Genomic DNA, 26,430 nt, shown 5'->3' with positions numbered 1-26,430 from the left:
CTTGGGCCAGTCACTTTCTCTCAGCCCTAGCAAGCAGGCAAGGGCAAACCACTTCTGAAAAAAACCTTGCAAGAAAACTGCAGGGTCTCATCCAGGCAGTCTCCAAGAATCAGACATGATTGAATTGAAGAGAGAGAGAGAGAGAGAGAGAGAGAGATGGAGAGAGAATGGATTTGTTCCATTTGTTCATTCACTGCCATTCAAAATTTTTAAAAATAACTTACGTTTCAGAAAGATTAAATACATGTTGGGGGTCTCCATTTTGTATGAGGTATTTTATAGGGTCACCTTCTCGATCAATTGCCTTAAAAACAACAAGAACACAAAGAAGTGGCATATTAGACTTAATTTCTTTTTAATAGTATTTTTTTAAAAAAAAATAAAATCCGAATAGTGATGGACAACACATTTGAAATGCTAATCAGCTCATAACAGTTTAATATTTGACAGCTTTAACTCTCAACAGCCTGATCATTATGTTGTTTATCCCCTCTGGAGAATGGCTGTATTTTGGCTGCATGAGAATATGCTGTGATAAGAATGATAATTGCCTACTGGAATTTCACGAAATTAAAATATTTGCATACTTAAGATTTAGTCAACAATGAGATTATTTTTAAAAAAGGTCCTTTTTTACAGGCAGTATATTCTTCATTTTATTCTCAGAATGATGCAGAAGGGAATATTTATGACTGTTTTTTTTTAACAAACTAGCAAAATAAATGATAGCAATGTTTATTTAAATCAAGCACTTATTTATATGCTTCTTAAAATATGCAGCACAAAAATCCTACAAAGCAACAGATGGTTAGAAAAAAATAGTGATTAGATAATACCATTAATTAAGCAAGATAATAACAAATTGTATCTGTTTAATAATAGAAAACACATTTCAGTCAAAATTAAGCATATTAAAGTACCATTGGCATGGAAATCTAATAAGTGTCAACTCTCAAATAAAATCCTCTGAATCCAATGTGACAAATAGAGGAACATAGCTTTGAAATTACTGATTTTAGCCAGATCAGTGTTTGTAAACATAATCTAAATGTGCTTTGTTACAAATTTGTGTGACCTCAGTCATACGAACAAATAACCTAAGCAAAGAACATTTTTATTCCAAATTTCCAAGCGTATCATCATTAAAACACTGTATTCAAATTTTTCTTGAACATTATTCTTGATCCCATCACACTGGCCTGTCCCATCCAGTTAGAGTGGTAAGGTATGTTGCTGACTCCATCAGTTAAAGAACTTCAACTGGTTTAAGGAGGACAGTCTAGATCTAGGAAGAGAATGAAATTGGTCTACAGAAGAATCTTCCCTGGGAGGTGAGACAGCCTCCACTCTCCTCACCTTCCAGAAGAAGATTAACATGACTTTGCTGCAGGGATGGGTTCTGCATACCTTTACTATTGGTTCACAATGGGCACGCGCATGCTTCTGTGCATGTGCAGATCATCAATTATACTGTCCAGGCAGTTGGGCGGAGCCTCCCGCCACTTTTACTACTGGTGCTATAGAACCGGACAGAACCGGGAGCAATCCACCACTGCTCTGCAGCCTTGCGTGGGTAGCCCAAAGATCCACAGTAATGGGGTTGGTTGGTCCTATGACAACCTTCCTTCTGCCTTTGTCACATAGATTCTAACAGGGTTTAAATATTCTTGTCTTGTTAATTTTTATATTTTTAAAACATTTTTAAGTCTAACATTTTATTTTTTATATATTCTTTTATATTTTGATACCTTACTGTACACTGTCCAGAGTCCCACTTTGAGGGAGATGGGCAGTTCAGAATACTGGACAGCCATTTGGTTGTCCAGTATTGTGGTACAGAGTCTCCTGCTCGAGCAAGGGGTTGGATGAGAAGACCTCCAAGGTAACTTCCAACTCTTATTTTTCAACTAGATAGATGATAGGTAGATAGCAACAGCACTTAGACTTATATACCGCTTCACAGTGTTTTATAGCCCTCTCTAAGCGATTTACAGAGTCAGCATATTGGCCCCAACAATTTGGGTCCTCATTTTACCGACCTCAGAAGGATGGAAGGCTGAGTCAACCTTGAGCCTGGTGAGATCCGAACTGCCAAATTGCAGTCAGCCAGCAGTCAGCAGAAGTATCCTGCAGTACTGCATTCTAACCAATGCACCACTGTTGTTGTGGTCTGCCAGCAGCCTGCGGAGCTGGCAATGGAGTTGGACAGCAATGAGGCTGAGGAAGAACAAGGGCCAGTCCTGGAGGCTGGGGAAGGCTCGGATGAGGACTCTGCGTTGAAGGCAGAGATGGGGCCAGGGCCAACCGTGGCTCATAAGATGATAGATAGATAGATACAGTAGTGGGATTCAGCCAGTTCGCACCACTTCAGGAGAACCAGTTGTTAACTTTCTGAGCAGTTTGGCAAACTGGTTGTTGGAAGAAATCATTAAGCCAGAGAACCAGTTGTTAAATTACCTCAATCCCACCACTGGATAGATAGATAGATAGATAGATAGATAGATAGATAGATAGATAGATAGATAGATAGATAGATAGATAGATAGATAGAACAGAAGCCTTAATTTAATGAGACGACAAACAGATTGGTGGGCATTGACTTCTTTTTATTATGCTAAAGAATGGAAAAAATACTCACTGAAGTTTCTGAATCCTTCACCCATAACTAAACTATTATTAGTCAGTCTTTGAGGTTTGCCAGATATGCTTGAACTTTGCCTTCTATCCCTTGTTCTTCCTTGGCTGTATTTGGATTGCTTTAAATAAGCCACTTGCTCTTAGTAAATCTTGCCTAATAATGCAAATATTGGGGATTGTTATTATGTTAGGGAAGCTTTAGTATATGATCTGTGTGGTCGAACTGCAGGACACAAGACCCTCAAGTTTCATCATGAGTGGTCTCTGGAGCCCCCAGATTATGCAGTTAAAATGTGAGTGTTGCTTGATGGAAGAGATCCATAAAGTTAAAAAAATAGAAAGAAAGAAAATTATCAGACTGAATTTACTGATTCTATCCTTCTGGCTATATCATTATCTCCTGCCTCCTAAGCATGATTGCCGGCGGTTATCCTGATCAAGCTACATAGTCTCCGACAGAGCTAACAAACCCAGAGAAACAGAAGTAACACAGGTGAACCCCTTCCAATCCATTTATTTTCATGTTAAAATACTTCCAGCATTGGAATTTATTTCCAGAAGGCTGCTTCAAAAAGTACAGATGCAGGAAGAGGCCATAAATGGTTTGAAACCCTGAGGAGATGGAGGTTCTTTTTCTGTCAGGAAATCTATTACTGAAACCAAACCAAGTGCATAGAATTGGCCCCTGCAGGTTGCCTGCTGCAATATAAGCACAACATTTGTTGGGATTCTGCGCTTTTCTGAGGTAAAATTTCAACTGCCCCGACTTTTTTAGGCATGACAAGGCTGTAATGAAAAAGTATGATTTTGTTAAAAGCACTAGGCCTCTGGGCATGAAAATGGTGGCATGGGCTAAAATTATCATATATACTGCATTGGAAATGTTGGGCTTCCTGAGCTAGAAGCCCTAATGCAGAGTTCCCCAATGTTTCCAACTTTGTGAGCCAGTGGGTGGGTGGGGGAGAGAGAAGGGGGGATGATTCTGTGTGAGCAGCCGGTAAATGCGCACATGTGCAGCTCTACTTGCGTATTATCTACATTGCGGATTATTGCAATGCTCTCTACATGGGGCTGCCCTTGAGGTGCACCCGGAGGCTGCAGTTGGTCCAGAATGCAGCTGCGCGAGTAGTAATGGGAGCCACCCGAGGCTCCCGCGTAACACCTCTGCTCCGCAGTCTGCACTGGCTTCCTGTGGTCTTTCGGGTGCGCTTCAAGATTTTGGTTACCACCTTTAAAGCGCTTCATGGCTTAGGACCCGGGTACTTACGAGACCGCCTGCTGTTACCTTATGCCTCCCACCGACCCGTACGCTCTCACAGAGAGGGTCTCCTCAGGGTGCCGTCCGCCAAACAATGTCGGCTGGCGACCCCCAGGAGTAGGGCCTTCTCTGTGGGAGCTCCGACGCTCTGGAATGAACTTCCCCCTGGCATACGTCAGGTGCCTGATCTTCGGACCTTCCGTCGTGAACTAAAAACATATCTATTTACTCAAGTGGGACTGGCATGAATTGGTTGATTTTATTGGGGGTTTTAATCTATATTTTAAATTTTAAATTTTAATTTTTAAATTTTAAATTTATTTTAATTTGTCAGCCGTCTACTAATTTGGTCCATTTTAAATATGTTTTAATTGTATATATTTTGTATTTTACTTTGGCTGTACACCGCCCTGAGTCCTTCGGGAGAAGGGCGGTATAAAAATTCAATAAATAAATAAATAAATAAATACTTGTGTGAGCAACATACACACACCCCTGCTGCTCACTTAAATTGAGCATGTGCATATGGCTCACAGGTTCGCTGTCCATTTTTGTGTCCCGGTTGAAAACCCCTCATGGTCCACTAGTGGGCCGTGGCCCTAGGGTGCCCTAATGAATGAAATGTTAATTTTCTTGGTATATTTTCCTTTCTTTTCAGTGTAAGAATCTTTTGTGTGATAATGGTTGAAAGCAGAACATTTCCCCCCCTTTAATTCTGAAACGTTCAAGTTAGTGTTAGGAACAGCATGAGGGCAACTATCGTATTTGCTGTTCTAAGAACTTAAAATGAAATAACACAAGTTATCCTATGCTGGGTCAAGACATTGATCAATACAAGCTGACTAGCGCAGCTTTATTATGTACAACTTCTTCTGCCCTTTTTAGAAATAGTAGAAATGTAACCTTGAAGCTTACATGCAAAGCACACTTTCTACTACTAAACATAAAGAGTTGAAAAAATGCAGAACATGGCCCATTATCTATAGAGATATCTCACTGGTTTCAATAGTTTTCCATAATGATCCAAAAGATCTCTATGATATGATGGATGAGTGTTATTACACATACTGCAAAACAGCAGGTTTGGACTCCAAAAAACTTGCAAGGGTTCCTCAATAAGATTTGCAGTGATGAATGTGTTTTGCCTGAAAAGGTAACTGATCCATAGAATTCTATCACATGAAATCAAAGATAAGAGAATACTGGATGCCTGTGTTATGGAGTGCTTGCTATTTCATCGGAGCAAAATTAAACTCTTAGGTGCTTATTCATCTCATCAGCGTCAGACAGGCCCTGTAGCAATATGCATGGATTACTTTATAAACCAAATTGGGGAAAGTGTTGAATTTCTGAGAGTTTGACAATCTATAATGCAAAAGTTGCCCAAGAAAAATTGGAAGTAATTTACAAACGATTCAACTCATACGCGTAAACAGAAAGAGCTTTGTAAATGCTTACATTGAAGCATTCTGTACCTGCAAATTTAGCAAAATGGCACCAATTCGCATGGCCTCACTGAGTTCAAGACTGTACATCTGTTGAGGGAAGCGAGGTGGACTTTGATTGTTAGGAGGAAGTACCTCAATGTAAACAGTAGTGATGGAACTCCTGAAATGACAAACAGAATTCAGTCAAAATCAAATTGTAACACTTTCCCTCTATCAAACTCTAAATTTTATAACACATTAAGCATTCAGGGTGTCTAAACAAAGAGAAGAGGCCCAATCCAGCAGCTTCTAATTTGTGTGGTAGTCCTGATAAATGGGTAAAGCTGTTTCCATTCCCATTAAAACTGAGAAGAGCCTTTTCTGCACTGAAGAGACTGCAAGGGCCTTAAGAAAATGTTAATTTCCTACCAAGCTTTAAGCTCTAAGTAATAATATGAAAGCTATCTCAGTGGGGATTAAAATAATGTGCAGTATGCTCTTAATAATCGTAACACTTTCTCAAAAATAAACCTTTTTTTGGGGGGGATGCTCAAATAAACCTATTTATGAACTCAGTCCTTTGATTAGATCACTTTGAGGGAAATATATTTATTTTTATTTTAAAAAAAATCAAAAGATATCAAATATTATATTGATTTTTGAAATCTGCTATTAAAAATTGCATGAGCAATTTTTAAAAAAATCAACTTTCTAATTTAGGCAACAAGAAAAAAATCTAAGCTCAATAGAGTTTGTACAGTCTGGGTTTATTCTGACTCTTTAGGAATAGTGTACAATTAAACTATCTAATCCTTATAGGTATGAAGATATATTTGACTTTAAGACGTTTACAATGCTACATGGCTGGTGATAAGCCAAAATGTAAATATGCATCCAAATTGCTTTATATTCTTCTAACAATAATTTAAAGCCATTGGCATTTAAGTATTACATTTGGATTGTCCACTTTATAGATTTCCACATATGTTCATTATGTCAGTAATTCTGTTTTATTTCTATGTTATTCAGGGTGCAGACAGTAGCAAAATGAGATCACATATGTTGGATCAAATCTCTATCTCCATCCATATCCAAAATCCCCAAATTTAGTAGACTTCCATAAAGGAGAAGCTAAATAATTATATAACTGTACATGAAAAGCCCCATCACATTCTTGATCTATTTATTTTGAGGCAGAGAAATTGGGGCAATAGCTCGACTTAAAGAAAGTTCACCATAAGGAGAGGAATAGCACAGCTGCAGTCTCCATCTTTTTTGTGAAGCTAGAGTTCTTTGGGAGAATGTAAGGGAAAAAATGTTGTTGCCACAAACATTGTGGAAACGATTGTGAGAAAATTATGCAGGGTAGAAGAGAGAAAGCGTCTTTCTAGTTAAATGTGATCCTATATATTCAACTTTCCAATCAGGTCTAGGATTATATGGACTATGTTGCATATCAAAAGCCAATGGAAGTATTTCTACGAAGGAGGAAATGTTTTGTTGCTTCCATATACTGGAGAAAGATAGAGATGAATGAAAGAGGTAGAGATAATGTGATCACCAGAGGTCTAGCTAAGCCTACAATTAAAATATATGATTTGGACCGGGGGTGAAATCCAGCAGGTTCTGACAGGTTCTGGAAAACTGGTAGCGGAAATTCTGAGTAGTTCGGAGAACCGGCAAATACCACCTCAGGCTGGCCCCAGAGTGAGGTGGGAATGGAGATTTGCAATATCCTTCCCCCAGAAGTGGGGAGGGAATGGGGATTTTGCAGTATCCTTCCCCTGTCAAGTCACACCACACCCACCAAGCCATGCCCACGGAACTGGTAATAAAAAAAACTGGATTTCACCACTGGTTTGGACTTCCAAGGGTTGCTTACATTTCTTTTATTTTGCTGCATTTTCCTTTTCCTTTTATCGGATATTTCACAGGATAAAGAAACTGAGAATGTTCAGAACTGAAGACCTCTAAATTCTTTCCTCAATGTATACATGTCTTTCCATGCTTTTGGAAATATGACCAATTCCTTTTTTAAAAAATATTTTTGCCAAAAAAAAAAAAGTAGGGTTGTAGAGTAGAAAAACACAGGATTCCAAGAAAAGATACAGCTGCTTTTAAGAGTTGCAGAAATATGTTACCCTTCATGACGTTGTCCAAAATGCTTCCAGAAAACCTATTTGGTTTCTAGAAGAGTCATCATATTGCCACTGTATATAGAAAATATGTCATATGCATTCCATTTGGATCAGAGGTGGGTTTCAGCAGGTTATGACCAGTTCTGGAGAACTAGTAGCAGAAATTTTGAGTAGTTCAGAGAACCGGTAGTAAAAATTCTGACTGGCCCCACCCCCATCTATTCTCTGCCTCCACAGTCCCAGCTGATCAGGAGGAAATGGGAATTTTGCAGTATCCTTCCCCTAGAGTGGTGAGGGAATAGAGATTTTACAGTATCCTTCCCCTGGAGTGAGATGGGAATGGAGATTTTACAGTATCCTTCCCCTGCCATGCCCACCAAGCCACACCCACAGAACCAGTAGTAAAATTTTTTGAAACCCACCACTGATTTGAATAGCGCAGCATGGATATGTGAGTCATATTAAATGTTAGAATAATCTGTATATATAATTATGTACATAACCATGGTATATTTTAAGTTTTGTTCTGTGAAATATATTGACATTCACGAGGATTTCCCTCCAAGCTATAATCTGTATGCAAAATTAAACCTTTTCTGTTTAACTGTATGCTGTATATTTTTGAATCACTCATTATGTTTCTTCTCCATACTTGGTTTAAGAAAAAAAAATATCATGCTTTTCTACTCTATGCTTCCCAGGTCTAACATGTCAGAAATTAGGAACTGAATAAGGTTGCTGGTTCCAGTGTGGATTTCATTGGAACACATATGATTCTTTGTCCATTATTTGCATAGCTTGCAATTTGTGTTCCAAATTGAGTTAAGGGATGTCATAAGAATGCACTGCCTGGGGAGAAAAAAATTATCTTCAGCTCAGTGATCCTTTCAGTTCCAGGATAGTCGGAGATATTACCGTTAAATGATATATGGCAATTTACAGAAGCAGTTGCTAGTTGTGCTTTCATTGCTTTAAGCTTCTCTCTTCCTTTCTCTCCTTCTCAGTCCCTTAAGCTGACAGTCATTCATATGGGTGAAGCAAAATTAACACACTCGAATCATTGACCTTTAGGCTGACACTTAACGGGCTAAACAAACAAGAGTTGACTTTTTTTTTTTTTTTAGAAACGTCAAACCATTTTTGATCCACTGAACTTACTGCATAGAGATAGGTATGCACTGGGTATAATTTCATTTCCTTTGTGATCCAGGTTGAAATAAGCAAAAAGAAAGGTTGCAGTCCTAAATATCCTTACCTGGGAGTAAGATCCAGTAAATTCAATTTTTTTCAATTTTTTTTTTCCTTCTGCGCATGTCCATGATGGATGTTTGACGATCTCTCGGAGCGGGCCTTGACGGAGATGTCCCGATCGCTGTGGCGGCTACTGACAATCTAGCCACCCTGGTTTGCCTGGCCGGATAGGTGAACTGCTTAGCAACCGCGTGAGGGGCTTTTCGCCCTCATGGAGTCCGCGGTTGCTGAATGCCGGGCCAGGAACTAAGTCGGTGGAACGGGCGGTGGAATGGCGGCAGCTGGATGGGGCGGGGCAATTGGAGCTCCGGCTTATCTTCCGGCTTACTTTCCGCTCCTCTCCCGGGCAGCGTTCTTCTCTCCTGGCCTATTTTCGGCGATCCTAGGGCCTCTTCTTCGATCTCTGAAGGCGATTCTCCGGCCTCCTTTTCGATCTCTGAAGGCGACGGTTTGGACGAGGGTCGTTTTGATCTTCGATTCCAACAATGAATACAGGACACAGGAGCCCCGGCTTAGCCTTAAGTTGCCTTGATTACAGCAATGGCAGCCCCGGCCTAGCCTTTGATTTAAGGAAGGGCCTTAGCTAAGCAACGGATATACGAACGTAAGACTCATGGGTCCCTACAGAGTGGGGGGGGTGGCGGCCCGCGGCCATTGCCATGAGGACGAAGACGTCTTGTTGGGTGGTATATGATGCCTGAGCTATCCGTGGCAGTGGTTGCAGTAGGCTTTTTTCCATCTCCCCCCCCCCTTGGAATTCCATCTGGACTGGTTAGGGCTGTTTTGGGCCGTCTATTTCTGCCTCGGTGGTTTGTGTGTGCGATGGTGTTTCATAATGGCGCACAATGCATGGAAATCCCCCCCCGGACTCCCCCTGGACTCTGGAGCTTGGATGGGGATTTGGACTTGGAGTTTTAGACTCCCCCCTAGACTCTGGAGCTTGGATGGGGGTTTTAGAGGGTCGTGACTGCCATTCCAGGCTTGCTTTAAGATCTGGCAAGGGCCCTGGGACAGCGTGTGTTTGCTGTCCGGGACTGGCCCTATTTCGGCCAATTTATGTTAAGATCTGCCGTCTCCTGGCCCTTCCCCCCCCAGCTCTCCCTGCTAATGGGGAGTGGGGTTTATTGGAGGGGAATAGACTGGCAGCTGCGTCATTTTAAACATCTTCTATGATTGAAGGAGCCTCACGTTGCTCCCACGTAACACCGCTCCTGCGCAGTCTGCACTGGCTTCCTGTGGTCTTTCGGGTGCGCTTTAAGGTTTTGGTTACCACCTTTAAAGCGCTCCATGGCTTAGGGCCCGGGTACTTACGGGACCGCCTGCAGTTACCTTATGCCTCCCACCGACCTGTACGCTCACACAGAGAGGGTCTTCTCAGGGTGCCATCTGCCAAGCAATGTCGGCTGGCGGCTCCCCAGGGGAAGGGCCTTCTCTGTAGGAGCTCCTACCCTTTGGAACGAACTTCCCCCTGGTTTGCGCCAATTACCCGACCTTCAGACCTTTCGCCGTGAGCTGAAAACGCATCTGTTTATTCAAGCGGGACTGGCTTAAATTTTTAATTCTAAACAATTTTAATCAGGGTTATTATTTATAAATTTTAAGGGTTTTAAATTTGTTTGTTTTAAATTTCGGCCATTTATGGATTACGCTTGTTTTAAGTTTTTGTTTTAATTGTACATTGTGTTGTTTTTTATAATTTGGCTGTACACCGCCCTGAGTCCTTCGGGAGAAGGGCGGTATAAAAATCTAAATAAATAAATAAATAAATAAATAAATAAATAAATTCTTCTTCTTGTGCCATATTCGTCATCGGACATTGGCAATCATGTTGGCAATCCTATTTTTATCAACACGAAAAAGTGCTGCTGAGTTTTGTCCAAACCAGTCCCTTATATTTTGAAACCATGATGTTCTTCTTCTGCCTGGACCTCATTTGCCTTCAATCTTTCCTTGGAGGATTAAGTGAAGTATAATCATATTTTTCTGGGTGCCGCATCACATGTCCAAAATATACTAAATTTCGCTTTTTTATGGTTTGATGATTTCCCTTGGCTTTCCCAGGTGGCTTATCACCTTCTCATTTCTGATCTTGTCAACCCAACTTATAAATATAAAAGCCGGCTGCAAGTGTTTCTAGTCTCTTCAAGTGGCTTTCTGTCAGAGACCAACTCTCCATTCCGGAGAGCCGGATAGAGAGCCTTGCATGGGGAATCCAAGAGAACATGTAGTTGTGGGGTTGGTTGGTGTCATTAGAGCAGTGATGGGATTCAGCCAGTTCGCACCACTTCGGGAGAACCGGTTGTTACCTTTCTGAGCAGTTTGTTGAACTAGTTGTTGGAAGAAATCATTAGGGCAGAGAACCAGTTGTTAAATTATTTGAATCCCATCACTGCATGAGAGCCCGTCTTATGCCATTGTAAATTAATCTTTTAAATAGGGTTTAATTATGTTTGCCTTTTTTATATAATTTTAAAAATTTTAATTCTGAAATGTGAACCCTAACATCTTATTTTTATACATTGTTTTATTAAACACAGTCCAAACTCCTTCTTTAAGGGAGATGGACAGTTCAGAAACGTGACATATAAATAAATAAATATCAGCAAGAGTAAAATGCTTGGCCACCAAATTATTCACCTTGACTTCATACTTCTTTACAGAGTTGAAAAGCTAATTTCTCAGCTTGGATAGCTAAAGGAATAAAGTCAGGTATGACTTACCTCTTCTGTGCCAGTGGAGCCCTGTCAGATGCTTTGACTGTGAGGGCATAGGACCGACCTACTACCAGTGTAATTCCTGGTGCAATGGTGATAAGGCCTGTCTTATCGTTGATTATGAAGTCTCCCTGGTCACCAGCCAAGATTTCATATCTAATCTGTCCATTTGGACCTTCATCTGCATCCATGGCAGTAAGCTGCAGTTGAAAAGAATCAACATTCAAGGTTTATTATTGTGCCACAAGAAGAGTACATCAAAGGGAGCTTATGGCATATCCTATGATATCAGACCTAAACAATCAGATGTTACTAAATGATATAAAAACTGCAGCATAGAATATAAACAAATAATATAACATAGTGTTTCTCAACCTTGGCCACTTGATGATAGGTGGACTTCAACTCCCAGAATTCTTCGGTCAGCCATATTAGCTGATGAATTCTGGGAGTTGAAGTCCACCCTTCTTCAAGTAGCCAAGGTTAAGAAACACTATTATAAGAAAAGAAAAGCATTAGTTAACCCAGAATTGTGATTACTGAGTTATATTTAGAGATGTCTTTGCCCCAGGACATCAGCATTTATTACCATTTTACACTATTTTTAAAAAAATCTGGAGGTATTTAAGGCAGCTAAATATTAAAATAAAAGATACGTAATTAAAAATTAAAAAGCAAAGCAGGTTGAAAAAGATTGTCCTCATAAGCATTGGAATGGACTGAGTTGAAAGGATGGAGACAATTGCAAAAAATGGATAGAACTGAAAAAAATATACTATTCACTAGCGACTAGTCAATAATGCCACCAACAGTAATAATTATCTCAGAGGAACAGGATCCAGCTTGGGCCAGTCATTCAGAACTGAAACATCTCAGTGGTTAAATTAATATGCATCGACCTGTTCATCAAATATGTTCACACTTGCCCATCTTTTCTTGTTCGAGAGGACAATGATGAGTGGGATTTTCCCTCCATGGCTTCTGTATGTAAGTTATGCCTGAATGATTAACAGCCACAGGCATGCTGTGGTTTCTATTGAGAATAATTACTTTAAAGATGTAGCTGTAAACTCATTTACTAAGGAGTAAAACCAATTAAGCACAGTAGGACTTCCTTCAAAACAAAAACTTATCTTTTGAATGGCTGACAGCATCAGCTGCAGTCTTAAAGTACTCAACTCAACGAGGTGCCTTTTTCTTGCTAAAATTGTGAAAATGTTATTTTAATCATGTAAACATTTCTTTGCCGAAATGCGCATAGTTGCTGAACTCCTAAATTAATGCTATTAATAAAGATTGAAGGCTTCTTTGAAAAGTGTTATAATAGGCCTTCTCCAGTTCAGGGGATGCGGAGAAGAAGATAAATCAAAGCCTTTCACAATAAAAAAAATAAAAAAATACCAGTCCTAACCATTTAATTACATGCTAGGAACCAGGCCAAGTTTTATTGTGACAACATGAAAAGAAAAACTGGTAGAATTACAAATACCTAAATTAACGAAGTTAATTAAATTTACAAACGAGCATGCTTTGAAACGGTCGAAGTTATCTGAATAACATTTGGAGGGGGGCAAAAATCTGTCTGAAAGGGAGCATTAAACTCACAGAACTGTCATACTGCCCTATGATTCTGAATGTACGAATTGCAGGTGTCTTTAGTAGATAGGCGCTGGTTTATATGATCCTGGACATTCCCGAATCTCTAAAAGCAGTTAAAACAAGGATCCTTTCTTCTCTCTCTGTATATGTCATACAAGAGCGGTAATTTTGTTCCCTAAAAATAAACGGTACTCAAAACTTGACAGTGATGGATCTGTTCGCTTACCGCTCAAGAAAAGTCCGATTTTGCTTGGTGCGAAAGAAAGCTCTAGGAAACTTACATTGCATCCTGTCTTTAACAATACTGTGTCTTTTATAGTAATGCCACATTTCATTTGTTACTGTCATTTTTAAACAAAGGTTAGTTCAGCCGGACAGAGCTCTCATTACCAGAGATTTTCTTGGCCAAAACATGGAAAAGCTAATAAGATATCTTGACTCTTATAGTTCAATATCTGTCATGAACTAAAAAGTTCGGGCAAATTGGTCTCATTCCCAAATGCCTAACGTGATTATTTCCTGCTGATATAAATTGAAACTTGCAGTTGTTTTGCTTAGGCAGTTTTGCTTTCCAGCTACTACACTTCAATAAGACCATTTCTCAGCGTCATTCGCTATTAGCATATATTTATTTTAGCTATTTGAATCATGTTGTGAAAATTGGCATGGAACAGTGTAGCTGACACCTTTGGATTAATAAATTATTGGGGTCTGCCATCACAAAATGTACATAGCTCCTGCAGATGGGTTCTTCATTTGTTTGTGGTCTCAGCCTTACACTTAATATGGAGCAAGAGATTATTTATTGATCTGCAATATTTATAAACTGCCTCAATTATTCATTCAGACTCCATTTGATGTGGGATGATGATTTTCTCTTGGCCACTGCCATTAAGAATGGAGGAAAAGTAGGGGCAGAACACCATCCAGAGTCTCTCTGTGGGGGAGGGAGATGGGTAGTTTTTAAATTTGATAAATAAAAAAAAAATAAAAAGGCATGAAAGAAATCTATGAGAAATCTGTGACATCAGGTCTGGTTTCCGTTATATACTTAAATGGGAGAACAGAATAAATATAGTATTAAAAGAATGAGGATGAAGACATATTTTTATGACCAAAGGATTAAATATGTGACTATTTTATTAAGCACTTTTCCATTGTTATCAAGAGTCAAGGTTTTCTTGGTGCCTCATAAAATTGAAGACCCTCCCAATAAATATCATGTGGAGTCTAAAACAGTCGTGGAATTTTAGACAAAAACAACAATATATGAGAACTGGAGAATTTAGGTAATCCAAGAGTTTTTTTATAAGGTTAAAGCACATTTCTCTAGCAAGGCTATTTATGTAAGAAGCATTCTTTTTGTGAAACTGTCCATTGTGCAATTAGGATTGAGCATTTGTGTCCACATGGTGTTAAAATGTGGTCTTCCCTGAAGGGTACAGCCAGTCTTCACTCACTTAAGAAGGCCACGAGACTGAAGATAATATAAATACAACCAGAAGTTGTAAAACCCAATTTTGTGCATTCTGTTTGTCACTAATTTTTTATATACCAATTAGACTTTGAAAATTCAAAGATGCTTTTTTTCAAGAGACAACTGCACTTTCGTGTTTTATTTGAAGACGTTTCGCTTCTCATCCAAGATGAGCTTCAGTTCTGACTGGATGGTGGGGAATGGAAGGATTTATACTCCTTGTAAAAAAGCTGGTCATTTGCATTCTTTTACAGAGTCATTGAGGCCACTTGGAGGTTTATCTGTCTCATCAGGGTCACCTGAATAGTGTAAATGGGTGTAGAGCTTTCTTGGAATTGCTAAAAGGACTGTGTTGTAGATCGGAGATAGATGATGTCATATCCCTCCACCTCTGTTGAGAGAAGGCTGTTCAAATTTTGACATAGATGGCCTCTTAGACCCCTCTTTCAAACTAGCGGTCCTCTATGTCCAAAATGTGGACAGCAGTTCCAGCTGTCTGCAAGGAATATAAATCCTTCCATTCCTCACCATCCAGTCAGAGCTGAAGAAGCTTCTTGGATGAGAAGTGAAATGCCTTCAAAGAAAAACAAGAAAGTCCAGTTGCCTCTTGAAAAAGCACCTTTGAGACAACCATGACCTGGATGACTAAAAATCTCAATAGACAATATGAAACTTATGATATTATGATGATGTCGTATCCCACCCCCTCTGTTGAGAGAAGGCTATTCAATAGATGACCTCTTTCAAACCAGCGGTCCTCTCTGTCCAAAATGTGGAAAGCAGTTCCAGCTGTCTGAAAGGAATACTAATCCTGCCATTCCCCAACATCCAGTCAGAGCTGAAGGAGCTTCTTGGATGAGAAGTGAAATGTCTTCAAAGAAAAACAAGAAAGTCCAGTTGCCTCTTGGGAAAAAAAAAACACCTTTGAGACAACCATGACCTGAATGACTGAGAATCTCCATTGACAGTTAGACTTTGAAAACTTCATGTCAGATCAACTGAATTTTGTTCATTTAAAAAAAAAATGAAGAGAACACTATGCATATTTTACGGCTGTCTGAAGTAAGGTTATATAAGTGTGAAATCCAGACCATTGCTATGAAGCACTATGTGTATTCTGAAAACACTTGGATATACATTATTTGTGACAGCTGACAACTTTTGTCAAAATCTTGGGAGAAATCCCAAGTGTTTTTTTATATATTCGTTTGATTTATATCTCACATTTCTACTGTAGCAATTATTCAAGATGGTTCAAACAATGTGACATTGTGTTAAACTAGGTCTAGCTACCTTTCAAGCTAAAACAGAATAACAAGAACAAAAACAACAAAACCAAACTCAATAATATAATTCCTTTTGAATTAAATGTTCTAAAACATATGAGGCTACGATGCAATGCAGTTGTGACCAGCTTAATATCAATAAAATTAACCCCGTTATCCATTTTGTCATCTAGGACTTCAATTTTAATTTCCATTTATTATTTTCTGCAGATTCTTCTATCCCAGAATATGTATTACATTTAATTTTCATTAGAATACAGCTACAAAAATATAGACTGTTAAGGAAGAAAAATAACACATGGACACATACAGAGAAAATACAGGTTATTATTTAATACAGTGGTATCTTGGTACTCAATGGCTTTGAAACTAATTGAATTTGGTACTCAACACATTTTGACATGAAAATTTTGTTCCGGTTCTCATCGTTTATTTCATGCTAAACACATAAGCTAGAACTTGTTGGCTGCCTTGTTACTCGCTACATTAATCTTCATAATTTGTTTGGTACTTATTGTTTTTGGTACTCATTGCACCTCCCAGAACCAATTAACAATGAGTACTGAGGTACTAATGTAGTGCAGTTATATGCCAATCTTCTTAAACTTAATCTCTATTTCCATTGGTAGGGTTAGACAATTCCTCTATAATAGAAGGAACCGTGACCCAGATTTAAAATATTTTTCTTTCTAATTAGGAATTATGCTGTGTTCATTTTATTGAAAAAGGGAAATGAAGGCAAAGAGGAGATTAGTTGGAAAGGACCAGAAATGTATCAAGAAATAGCAAGCAAAAAAATAGATCAAGAATAAAGTACAGAAGTTGTGGATAGACCATAGCATTTATTTTTATTGTTCATTTTCAAAACCATAATTTATTTCTACTTCTATTCCTAAAGAAGCTGTACTGTACAGAGATGCTAAAGAAAAAATAATCCCCATAACCAGAAGACTTAAAAAAAACCCTAAAAGGAGAAACTATTTAATGAACTATAAAATTCATTATTAGAGTTCTGAAAATTATGATTAAGATATCATTGAGAAAGGGAGAGACCTAGAGTTCAATTGGCTGTAGCCAGTCAATTAATGAAGAAATCAAACCCGTATAATAGATCCTTTCATGGCCATTTTTTCATTCAGAGAAATAAGTAGCTAACAGTTTTCATCAGTCTCGAAATCCAAATTTGTTCAATTTTAATTACACAAAGAGAGGATTTTAAAGGGCAGTCAGGTCTGAATTTGGGAAAAGCAATAGCTATCTAGAGAATCAGCTTGAAAGTGCTTGGATTATCTCTTTAAATCTACTTAAGAGTCTATATAAATAGTACAAACACTATGAATAGCTGGCAATGCTGGGATGACTCACACGTTTATTATTATATGATCTGAAAATTTATCATGATCAGACAGCCAATAACGATTATAAACTTTTTAAATATAGAACGTATGGGTGAATGTAGGGAGGTTATCAAGAGAAAACCATTTGATCAAGTGACAGTACTGAGACATATATTCACATGAAATTTAAAAGGGACATATGTCCCATAATCCTTCCATGTCTATTTTTCTATTTATCAGAAAAATCTTTGAAATGACAAAACCTGGTTGAAATAATTTTGAATTTGTATTTGTTTTTATTTTTCCCCTCTAAGTACCTTGTAGTGGCATATTGTTGCTCTCAAACAAACCAGTGATTTTCTGTAACTCAGAGAACAACTTTCAGTATGAAAAATTGATTCATTGAACATCAATTCAATCCGGAGGGGTACATTTAAATACTACATTAAAGATTTGGATTATGGTGGTTCAACAAGACAGCTATACATTACTATTTCTGTTTTTTCTTACATATTTTTTTCTTATTCAAAGCAAATATAAATTGGTAACATCTTTGTCTTAGTGCCCTCAGTTTTTATTAACAGGTTTTGTTAACAGCATTTCAAAATATGACATCAAATTTGCTCTCTGATATAGACATCCTCCTATTTTCTCTTGTATCTGATACTTGAAGTTGTTTCATAATTGGAAGAATCCTTCTTTCTCTATTAAAAACACTAAAAGAAAATAAATCAGAATAGTGTTTTCCTACAAAAAAAATCTTAAAACATAAAATATTAAGGTAGAGGTCATTCAAAAATAAATGTGCAAGGTTAATTTTCAACCAATCTATAATCTAGTTAGGTCTCAGCTTCTCCCTTCCTTTAATATAAAACTTATTAACATTGTATCTTGAATAGATGATTGGTTTAAATATAATTTTCTTGAGTGTTACAACTGATTAATACTGTACCCTGGAAGTGTCAAGACACTGCAGGATCTTCTTAGTTGGAGAGACATAGGAAACAGTTAGTTAGTACGCAAAGTAGTCTTTCCAACTAGTCATCTTAGTTCAGGGGTGAAATCTACTTACCTTCCTTACCGGCTCGGAAGTCCACATGCTGTGTGCAGACCTTCTGCGCATGTGCAAAACCTTCAGCGCATGCACAGAAGGTAAAACCAGGAAATAATGACACCTGGGAGGCGGGTGTTGACGGTGGTTCAGTGATTGCTACCGGATCGCCAAACCACAGGCCACGATCACAACCGGATCGCAAAATCCAGTCAGAGCCAGGAGCATTTCACCCCTGCCTTAGTTGCACAAAATAGAATTCCGTATGCTCAGGGTCAAAATGGGCTCTGGTTATCCTTATGGAATTTTAAACAAAATGTGCCATAACTTACCAGTATTATATTCTTACCACCAGCAAGAATGCTTCATATGGCATGGATGCAACTAAGGTCAGTCAATTTATTACTTTTGTAATTCAATATAATGATTGATTGAGCTGTGATGGGCATTAGACATCAAATTAATACGAAACATTGAAAGTCAAAATTGAAATGAATTATATAATTATATACTAATTATATCACACACAGACACTCACCCAAAGAAACATCATTACAGATAAATGTATAAGGCATGACATTAGAGAAACATTAATTGGGATAGCTGCCATTTTCACCAGTTCTCAAGAATGCTACTAGGAAGAAACTGATGAAGTTTTCAATCTTATTTATTTGACTTTTTTAAATGAACATGGAAAAAAAATGGATTCTGAAGTAAAGGTACTACAGTTACTTAGAATTCAATAATCTTGTCTCTTACTTTCACTCTTTTAATAAATTTTGTTAACGAAGATTCGGCGATAATCTTGTTTTAATTGCATTCGGCTAGCAACAGCCTTTTAGACAGGGTAAATGCAGTGAATAGATGCAAGTTATATAAAAAAGACAAAACACAGACCAAATAGATGAATTAGTGGAGATTGATAGAATGTTTGGGGAAGAGGTGAAAATGAATGGATATATTTTAAGACTGTAAAATCAGGAAAAACAAATTACCCATATCATTAAAAAAGCTTCAATCAAAAAAAAAATCCCTTTGGAGAAAAAACAAAAAGGGACATGTAGCTAATTTCAAAAACCGCTACAGAGATATATGCAACCAAATAAAAATTGAATGCACAAATTACCACACCAAACAAGAAGAAGACCTTCTGCGCACAAATTCTAATCGTGCTTTTTATAATTTTGTGATCAACAAGCTTAATGACTTGAGATCCATCCCACCACTAAAAAAAACTAACGGCAAAGAAAATAATGATGAAACTGTTAAAGCAAACCTCTTTAACACATTCTTCGGCTCAGTCTTTGCCAACAGCAATGGCACATACCCGAAATTTCCCAACCGCACCAAAAACTACCTAACACATATAGATTTCACTGAAGAAAATGTTGAAAAAGCTCTTCGCAAACTGAAACTATCCCTATCTATTGGACCTGATGGACTATGTGCATACTTCTTAAAAAAGCTTTCCACTAATATAGCAGAACCCCTAAGCATAATCTTTGAAAAAGCCTTTACGACCAGTTCCCTTCCCAAACTTTGGTCACTAGCCACACTCATCCCTGTCTTCAAAAAAGGAGACCCCAGCTTAGTTGAAAATTACAAACCTATCTCTCTATGCTGTGTCACCTGTAAAGTTATGGAATCTATCATCAACCAATCCATTACCCTCCACCTAGGAACAAACAATCTACTCTCTAATAAACAATTTGATTTCAAAAAAAAATTATCATGTAACTTACAACTTTTTCACTGCAAAAACATATGAACTACAAATCTTGATCAAGGCAAAACAATAGATGCAATCTACATAGACTTCTGTAAAGCTTTTGACTCACGACAAACTTCTCCTAAAACTAAAATCCTATGGCATCTCCGGACCCCTCCACAATTGGATAACAGCGTTCCTGTCCAACAGACAACAAATGGTCAAAATAGGCAATGCCCTATCAAATCCTGTTCCTGTCAATAGCGGCGTTCCCCAAGGCAGTGTTCTTGGACCAACACTCTTCATATTATACATTAATGATCTCTGTGACTATATTAAAAGTAATTGTGTTCTCTTCCCTGATGATGTCAAACTATTTAACACTACCAATAATACAGCTACTCTTCAAAAAGACCTTGACTTTGTTTCAGAATGGTCTAAAACCTGGAAACTCTAAATCTCAACCAGCAAATGCTGTCTTACACATTGGAAAAAAGAATCCAAAAACTAAATACAAACTCGACGGACATTACCTTACAGATGACCCCCACCCAGTCAAAGACCTTGGAGTCTTCATATCCAATGACCTAAGTGCCAAAGCCCACTGCAACTACATCGCAAAAAAGGCATTAAGAGTTGTTAACCTAATCTTACGTAGCTTCTTCTCCAGAAACACTACACTACTAACCAGAGCTTATAAAACATTTGCTAGACCAATATTTGAATACAGCTCATCTGTCTGCAACCCATACTACATTTCAAACATCAATACAATTGAACGTGTCCAGAAATATTTTACAAGAAGAGTTCTCCACTCCTCTGAATATAACAAAATACCTTATACCACCAGACTTGAAATCTTGGGTTTACAAAACTTAGAACTCCACCGCCTTCGACAGGATCTATATTTAACTCATAGAATCATCTATTGCAATGTCCTTCCTGTTGAGGATTACTTCAGCTTCAATCACAACAATACAAGAGCAAAAAATAGATTTAAACTTAATGTTAACCGCTTCAATCTTGATTGCAGAAAATATGATTTCAGTAACAGAGTTATTAATGCTTGGAACACACTACCAGACTCTGTGGTATTGACTCAAAATCCCCAAAACTTTATTAATAAAAACTTTAATATATAAATAATATATAATATAAAACTTTATTAATCCCCTCGCATCCTGGACATAAACTGTTTCAACTCCTACCCTCAAAACGACGCTATGGAGCACTGCACACCAGAACAACTAGACACAAGAACAGTTTTTTCCCGAAGGCCATCACTCTGCTAAACAAATAATTCCATCAACACTGTCAAACTATGTACTCAATCTGCACTACTATTAATCGTCTCATAGTTCCCATCACCAATCTCTTTCCACTTATGACTGTATGACTAAAACTTGTTGCTGGCAATCCTTATGATTTATATTGATATATTGACCATCAATTGTGTTATAAATGTTGTACCTTGATGAACGTATCTTTTCTTTTATGTACACTGAGAACATATGCACCAAGACAAATTCCTTGTGTGTCCAATCACACTTGGCCAATAAAAATTCTATTCTATTCTATTCTATTCTATTCTATTCTATTCCCAATACTTTAACCAAAAACTGTCTACTGTTGACCTCACCCCATTCCTAAGAGGTCTTTAAGGGGCGTGCATAAGAGCACAAACGTGCCTACCATTCCTGTCCTACTGTTTCCTTTCATTATATCCAATTTATATAGTTATTTCATACTTATACTCATATATATGCTTATATATAATATAGTTACTTCATACTTATGCTTATATATACCGTATATACTCGAGTATAAGCCGAGTTTTTCAGCACGTTTTTTGTGCTGAAAAGCGGCCCCCTCGGCTTATACTCGAGTCTACCCTTGCAGAGTTAGTTGTAGTTGTAGGGTTTTTTGCCCTCGGGAACAGCTGGGCCGGCAGGACGAGCCCAAATGCTGCCGGCATGCTTTGCCAGCTCGGCCGGCTCGTTTTGGGGCGGCGGCTGGTCTCTGGCATTTTCTTCCGCCGCTTTTTGATGGCGGGGGCGGCGGGGGCCGGGGGAGGGGGGGGGGGGCGGAGGGGGCGTTCGACATTTTCGCCCCCCTCTCACTCGTCCTCCTCTTGCCCGCGGTGGGGGCGGAGGGGGCGTTTGTCACTCGCCTCCTCTCGCGGTGGGGGCGGAGGGGCGTTGTCACTCGCCTCCTCTCCGAAAGCCGAAATTGAGTGCGGCGGCAGTGGGGTGGGTGGGTGGGGAGGCCGCTGTGAAGTGCCGGCAGGACGAGCCCAAATGCTGCCGGCATGCTTTGCCAGCTCGGCCAGCTCGCTTTGGGCGGCGGCTGGTCTCTGGCATTTTCTTCCGCCGCTTTTGATGGCGGCGGCGGCGGTGGTCGGCGGAGGGGCGGGGCGGAGGGGCGTTCGACATTTTCGCCCCTCTCACTGCCTCCCCTTGCCCGCGGGGGGGGCGGAGGGGGCGTTTGTCACTCTCGCCCTCCTCTCGCGGTGGGGGCGGAGGGGGCGTTTGTCACTCTCGCCCTCCTCTCCGAAAAGCCGAAATTGAGTGCGAAGCGGCAGTGGGGGTGGGTGGGTGGGGGGAGGCCGCTGTGAAGTGCCGGCTGGGGGAGCCCGGGAGCCAATCGCCCCGGTGGAAAGCGTGTGGCTTCTGCTCAGGTGACGGAGGCACACCCCAGCTCGGGGCCAGAGTCCGGTGGAGCCTAGTGCGAAGTCCCAGGGCGAAAAGGGCTCCGGGGCGCGCGCCGCCGGTGTTGCGCGCTCGAGGCGCCCTGGCCGGGGGGATGCCCCTGTGCGGGCTCGGCGACTAGCCCGACTGCTTGGTGCATGGCCCAGCTATGGAGGTGGTGGACGAGACCGAGGCTCTGCAGCGCTTCTTCGAAGGTAAAGGCGAGCGCGGAGCCCGGGCACGTTGCGCAGGTCGGGGAGGAGGGTGAAGCCAGCCCGCTTTCTTTCTCAGCTACTCTTGGATTTGCTGGGGGAGGAGGGATTAGCAGCACGTGAGGACGGCGGGCCCCGCCGCCTCGGGTAATGCGCGTCGCCTCGGGGACCTCAGGTGTGTAGTGGGAAAGGAAGAAACGAGGGGCTTCGAGCAAAGTGGATTTAGACTGACAGTCACTTTGGAGGCTGAAACGGCGTCGAAGCAGCACTAGGAGGGCTCGCTGAGGGCGATGTCAGAAGGTGAATCCAGATACTCCCGCAAACTCCGCCTCGCGAGTGGCTTTTGGAACGATTCTCTTTCCCCTCCCGTTACCCCCCAAGCCCAGCGCGTATCCTCAAAATTGCACGCCTCAGTTCTTTATTTACTTTCTTCGCCTTGGCGCTTGACACACTCGCCTCCTCTCACTCGTCCTCCTCTCGCCTCGGAGGCGGAGGGGCGTTGTCACTCGCCTCCTCTCGCCCCTTGGCGTTTGACACACTCGCCCTCCTCTCACTCGCCCTCTTTTCGCCTTTGGAAAAGATAGCTTGCCGGTCCACGGGTCTTGGCTCTATCTTTATTTTTTACATTGACCAGTAGCTGCCTCATTTCCCACCCTAGGCTTATACTCGAGTCAATAGTTTTTCCCAGTTTTTTGTGGTAAAATTAGGTACCTCGGCTTATATTCGGGTCGGCTTATACTCGAGTATATAAGGTACTGTTGTGACAAAATAAATAAATTAAAAAAATAAAATAAATAAAAATAAAATTATTATTCCTTTCAGCAGCAGCAATAAACACACACCTTTTCTCACATTGCTTCCTATGTTCCCCCTTTGTACTTACATAGCAGCCTTTATTCTTCATCCACAGACAATATTATATTTCTTTTCCATTCGTGGCCAAAAATTAACCTTTTTTTTTATATTGGTCAGTTACCTAAATAACTCTAATAATGTTTGCAATGGAATTTTTTTTTTTCAATTTGTTGGAGAAAGCACCAGCTTAACAGCAAAGGAGCAATTAGTCTGTCCGTCATTAAACATGAGTCTATTTGGTTAGCAATCATGTCCTATTGTTAGTGTATCTGTAGGTGTCCAGCTTTTTAGAAGATTCTAGCAAGTAGCGGAGATTATGATCCTAAGAACAGTTTAATTCCTCCCACGCAAACTTATTTTCATTTTTAAAATTATTTTTTATTAAAGTATTTTTGCCGAACAAAACATATGAAGAAAAAAAGAAAAGTGGTGAGAAAAGAACAAAGAATTTTTTTTTTTTAAAAAGGGGAAAAATAGGGGGGAAATGAGAAAAGACAGAATATAAAGAAATGATTTCCAATCTTTATAGCAATAATAAATTCATTTGAATTTTATGTTCTCTTTCTAAGGTTATATCATAACTCCCTTTGTTCCATTACACAAATTTATTTTCAAATATCTTATTATTTTTAGGAAAAAAGTTGGCTGAAAATGCAGACAAAAGAAACTGTTCTATTACCTTGATAACGCTTTCTCCAGGTCTCATGTCTGTATAGATCTTCACATTATATGAGATGTTTGAGAAGGTTGGAGAATTATCATTAGCATCAAGCACAAAAATATTGACTGTGACTGGAAAACTTTCTTGTACCCCATCGGAAGCTGTAATCTTCAGAATAAACAGACGTGAAGAAATAGTTGTGATATAATGCATATAAACAGTTCTGCTTCTTGTTATGACTAAATTACTAACTCACTAGTTTGAACACTTAAAAAACTAATTCCTTTGAAGAAACCTCTAAGCATGTATTTCAAATGCATAAAATACGTTTCACATATAACTGCATCTAAAAAAAAATCATTGGCATTTAACAAAGTTATTTGAAATTAAAATTATTATTTTATGATATTCTTTATAGATCCCATTGTGGATGGTATATGTTTAATTCCCATTTCAAATGACTCATTTTAGATCTGATTGATTTTAATAGCATTAAGGTTGTTCTCATTTAGTCTGGAATTAAACTATATTTTTGGTTCATATTCAACTGAATTTACAAAGTTATTTATCATCTATAGCAGTGGTTCTCAACCTTTATAGTGCTGCGACCCTTTTAATACAATTCCCCACGATATGGCGACCCCTTTAATACAATTCCCCATGATGTGGCGACCCCTTTAATACAATTCCCCACGATGTGGCGACCCCAACCATAAAATTATTTTCGTTTTGAGTTTATCGCGCCTCTAGCCGTATTGGCTAGCGATCTGAACTGCTTGCGATTGCCTTGAGGACGGAGGCATTAAAGCGGAGACTCCTCCCCTATTAAGTTTATTGCGCCTGAAGCCAGATTAGGCTAGCGATTGGGAGTGATTGCAGCTGGCTTGAGAGGGAGACATCAGAGCAAAGATTTCTCTCTTTTTTAATTCATCGCGCCTGAAGCCGAATTCGGCTAGCGATTTGAAGAGCCTGCAGCTGGCTTGTAGAGTCAACCATTGGAGCGCGATTCTTCGACTCACAAGTATACTTCCCATATTTCCGATGGTCTTAGGCGACCCCTGGCAAATCGTCATTCGACCCCCAACGGGGTCCCGACCCACAGGTTGAGAACCACTGATCTATAGGGATCCATGGGTAGTTTTACATTAGCACGATTTCTCTGTCTAATGTGTAAAAAAGTCTCTTCGCAGAAAAATAATTCTAACAAATTTCAGATGATTAATTATCATGCAGATAAAATATTCTAAAGTGAGAATAAACATTTTGTTACTTTTTTATCCAAGAAACATACTTTCATTATATATTTTTCTTTCCAAAGATTGCAGTAACATAGATTTGTATGTACTTTTTATTACTGTCATTACCCTGCAAATTAAATAGCTTTCTTCCTAAAAAATATAACAAATAACAGTAAGATACCTAAAGGGTAGAATGTTTTCAAGACATTGATAAAAGAGCACATAACAATTTATTTGTTTGGTTGTTTATATCCAACCTATATTGTTTATTCAAATAACTCAAGGAGGCGAACATATCCACCTACCTTCTCCTACAACCAAAACCCTATGAGGTAAGTTACGCTGAGAGTGGCTGGCTTAAAAATGACCTAGCTGATATTCATGTCTAAGACAGGACTTGAACTCACAATCTCCTGCTTTCTTGTTTTTAGATCAAACTGGCAGGAATAAAACCTATGTAAGAAGTTTTAATAACAATTAACAATTCTTTTCAACAAACATTGGCCATTTAAAATAAAATACTGCAAATTAAAGTAAAAATACTTTAAACATAAAGTAGTTATCAGGAATGGTAATTTCAATGAGTTGGATAGATCAGGGCGATTTGAAGAAGCCAAACAGCTTCATGCCTTGTTTATAAATCATTTATAAATGTTGCAATTCCTGTGGCCATGCAATTAGCATTTGGGCACGTTGCAACTAAAGTATGTGTGATTGCTATTTGTGTACTTCCCACTCAGCTTATGACAAGAAGAATTAATGGAGAATGCAGGGAAAAAAATGTGTAAGCCGCGATTATGCGATGTTCTCTTTAACAACTGCAGTGAAAATGACGGAGAGGGAAGTGATGCCAGAAATCCATTGTGGTTACATGATTTGCCGATACCAATTGTG

At 39.3% G+C, this 26,430-nt stretch overlaps 1 protein-coding gene across 1 annotated transcript in view; it reads right to left on the bottom strand.

Annotated features, from left to right (window-relative positions):
• Positions 1-26,430, bottom strand: part of PCDH15 (protocadherin related 15) — a 474,186-nt gene that overhangs the window by 201,105 nt on the left and 246,651 nt on the right. The window contains exons 13-16 of the mRNA XM_058188831.1: positions 24,317-24,466; positions 11,432-11,625; positions 5,371-5,503; positions 225-304 (exon numbers count right to left, since the gene is read on the bottom strand). Of these exons, the coding sequence (XP_058044814.1) occupies positions 225-304; positions 5,371-5,503; positions 11,432-11,625; positions 24,317-24,466 (557 nt within the window). The remainder of the gene's footprint in view (positions 1-224; positions 305-5,370; positions 5,504-11,431; positions 11,626-24,316; positions 24,467-26,430) is intronic.

This window comes from Ahaetulla prasina, chromosome 6 (assembly GCF_028640845.1).
Source record: "Ahaetulla prasina isolate Xishuangbanna chromosome 6, ASM2864084v1, whole genome shotgun sequence".
NCBI classification, from domain to species: domain Eukaryota; kingdom Metazoa; phylum Chordata; class Lepidosauria; order Squamata; family Colubridae; genus Ahaetulla; species Ahaetulla prasina.
This window is presented reverse-complemented; position numbering and strand designations above follow the sequence as displayed.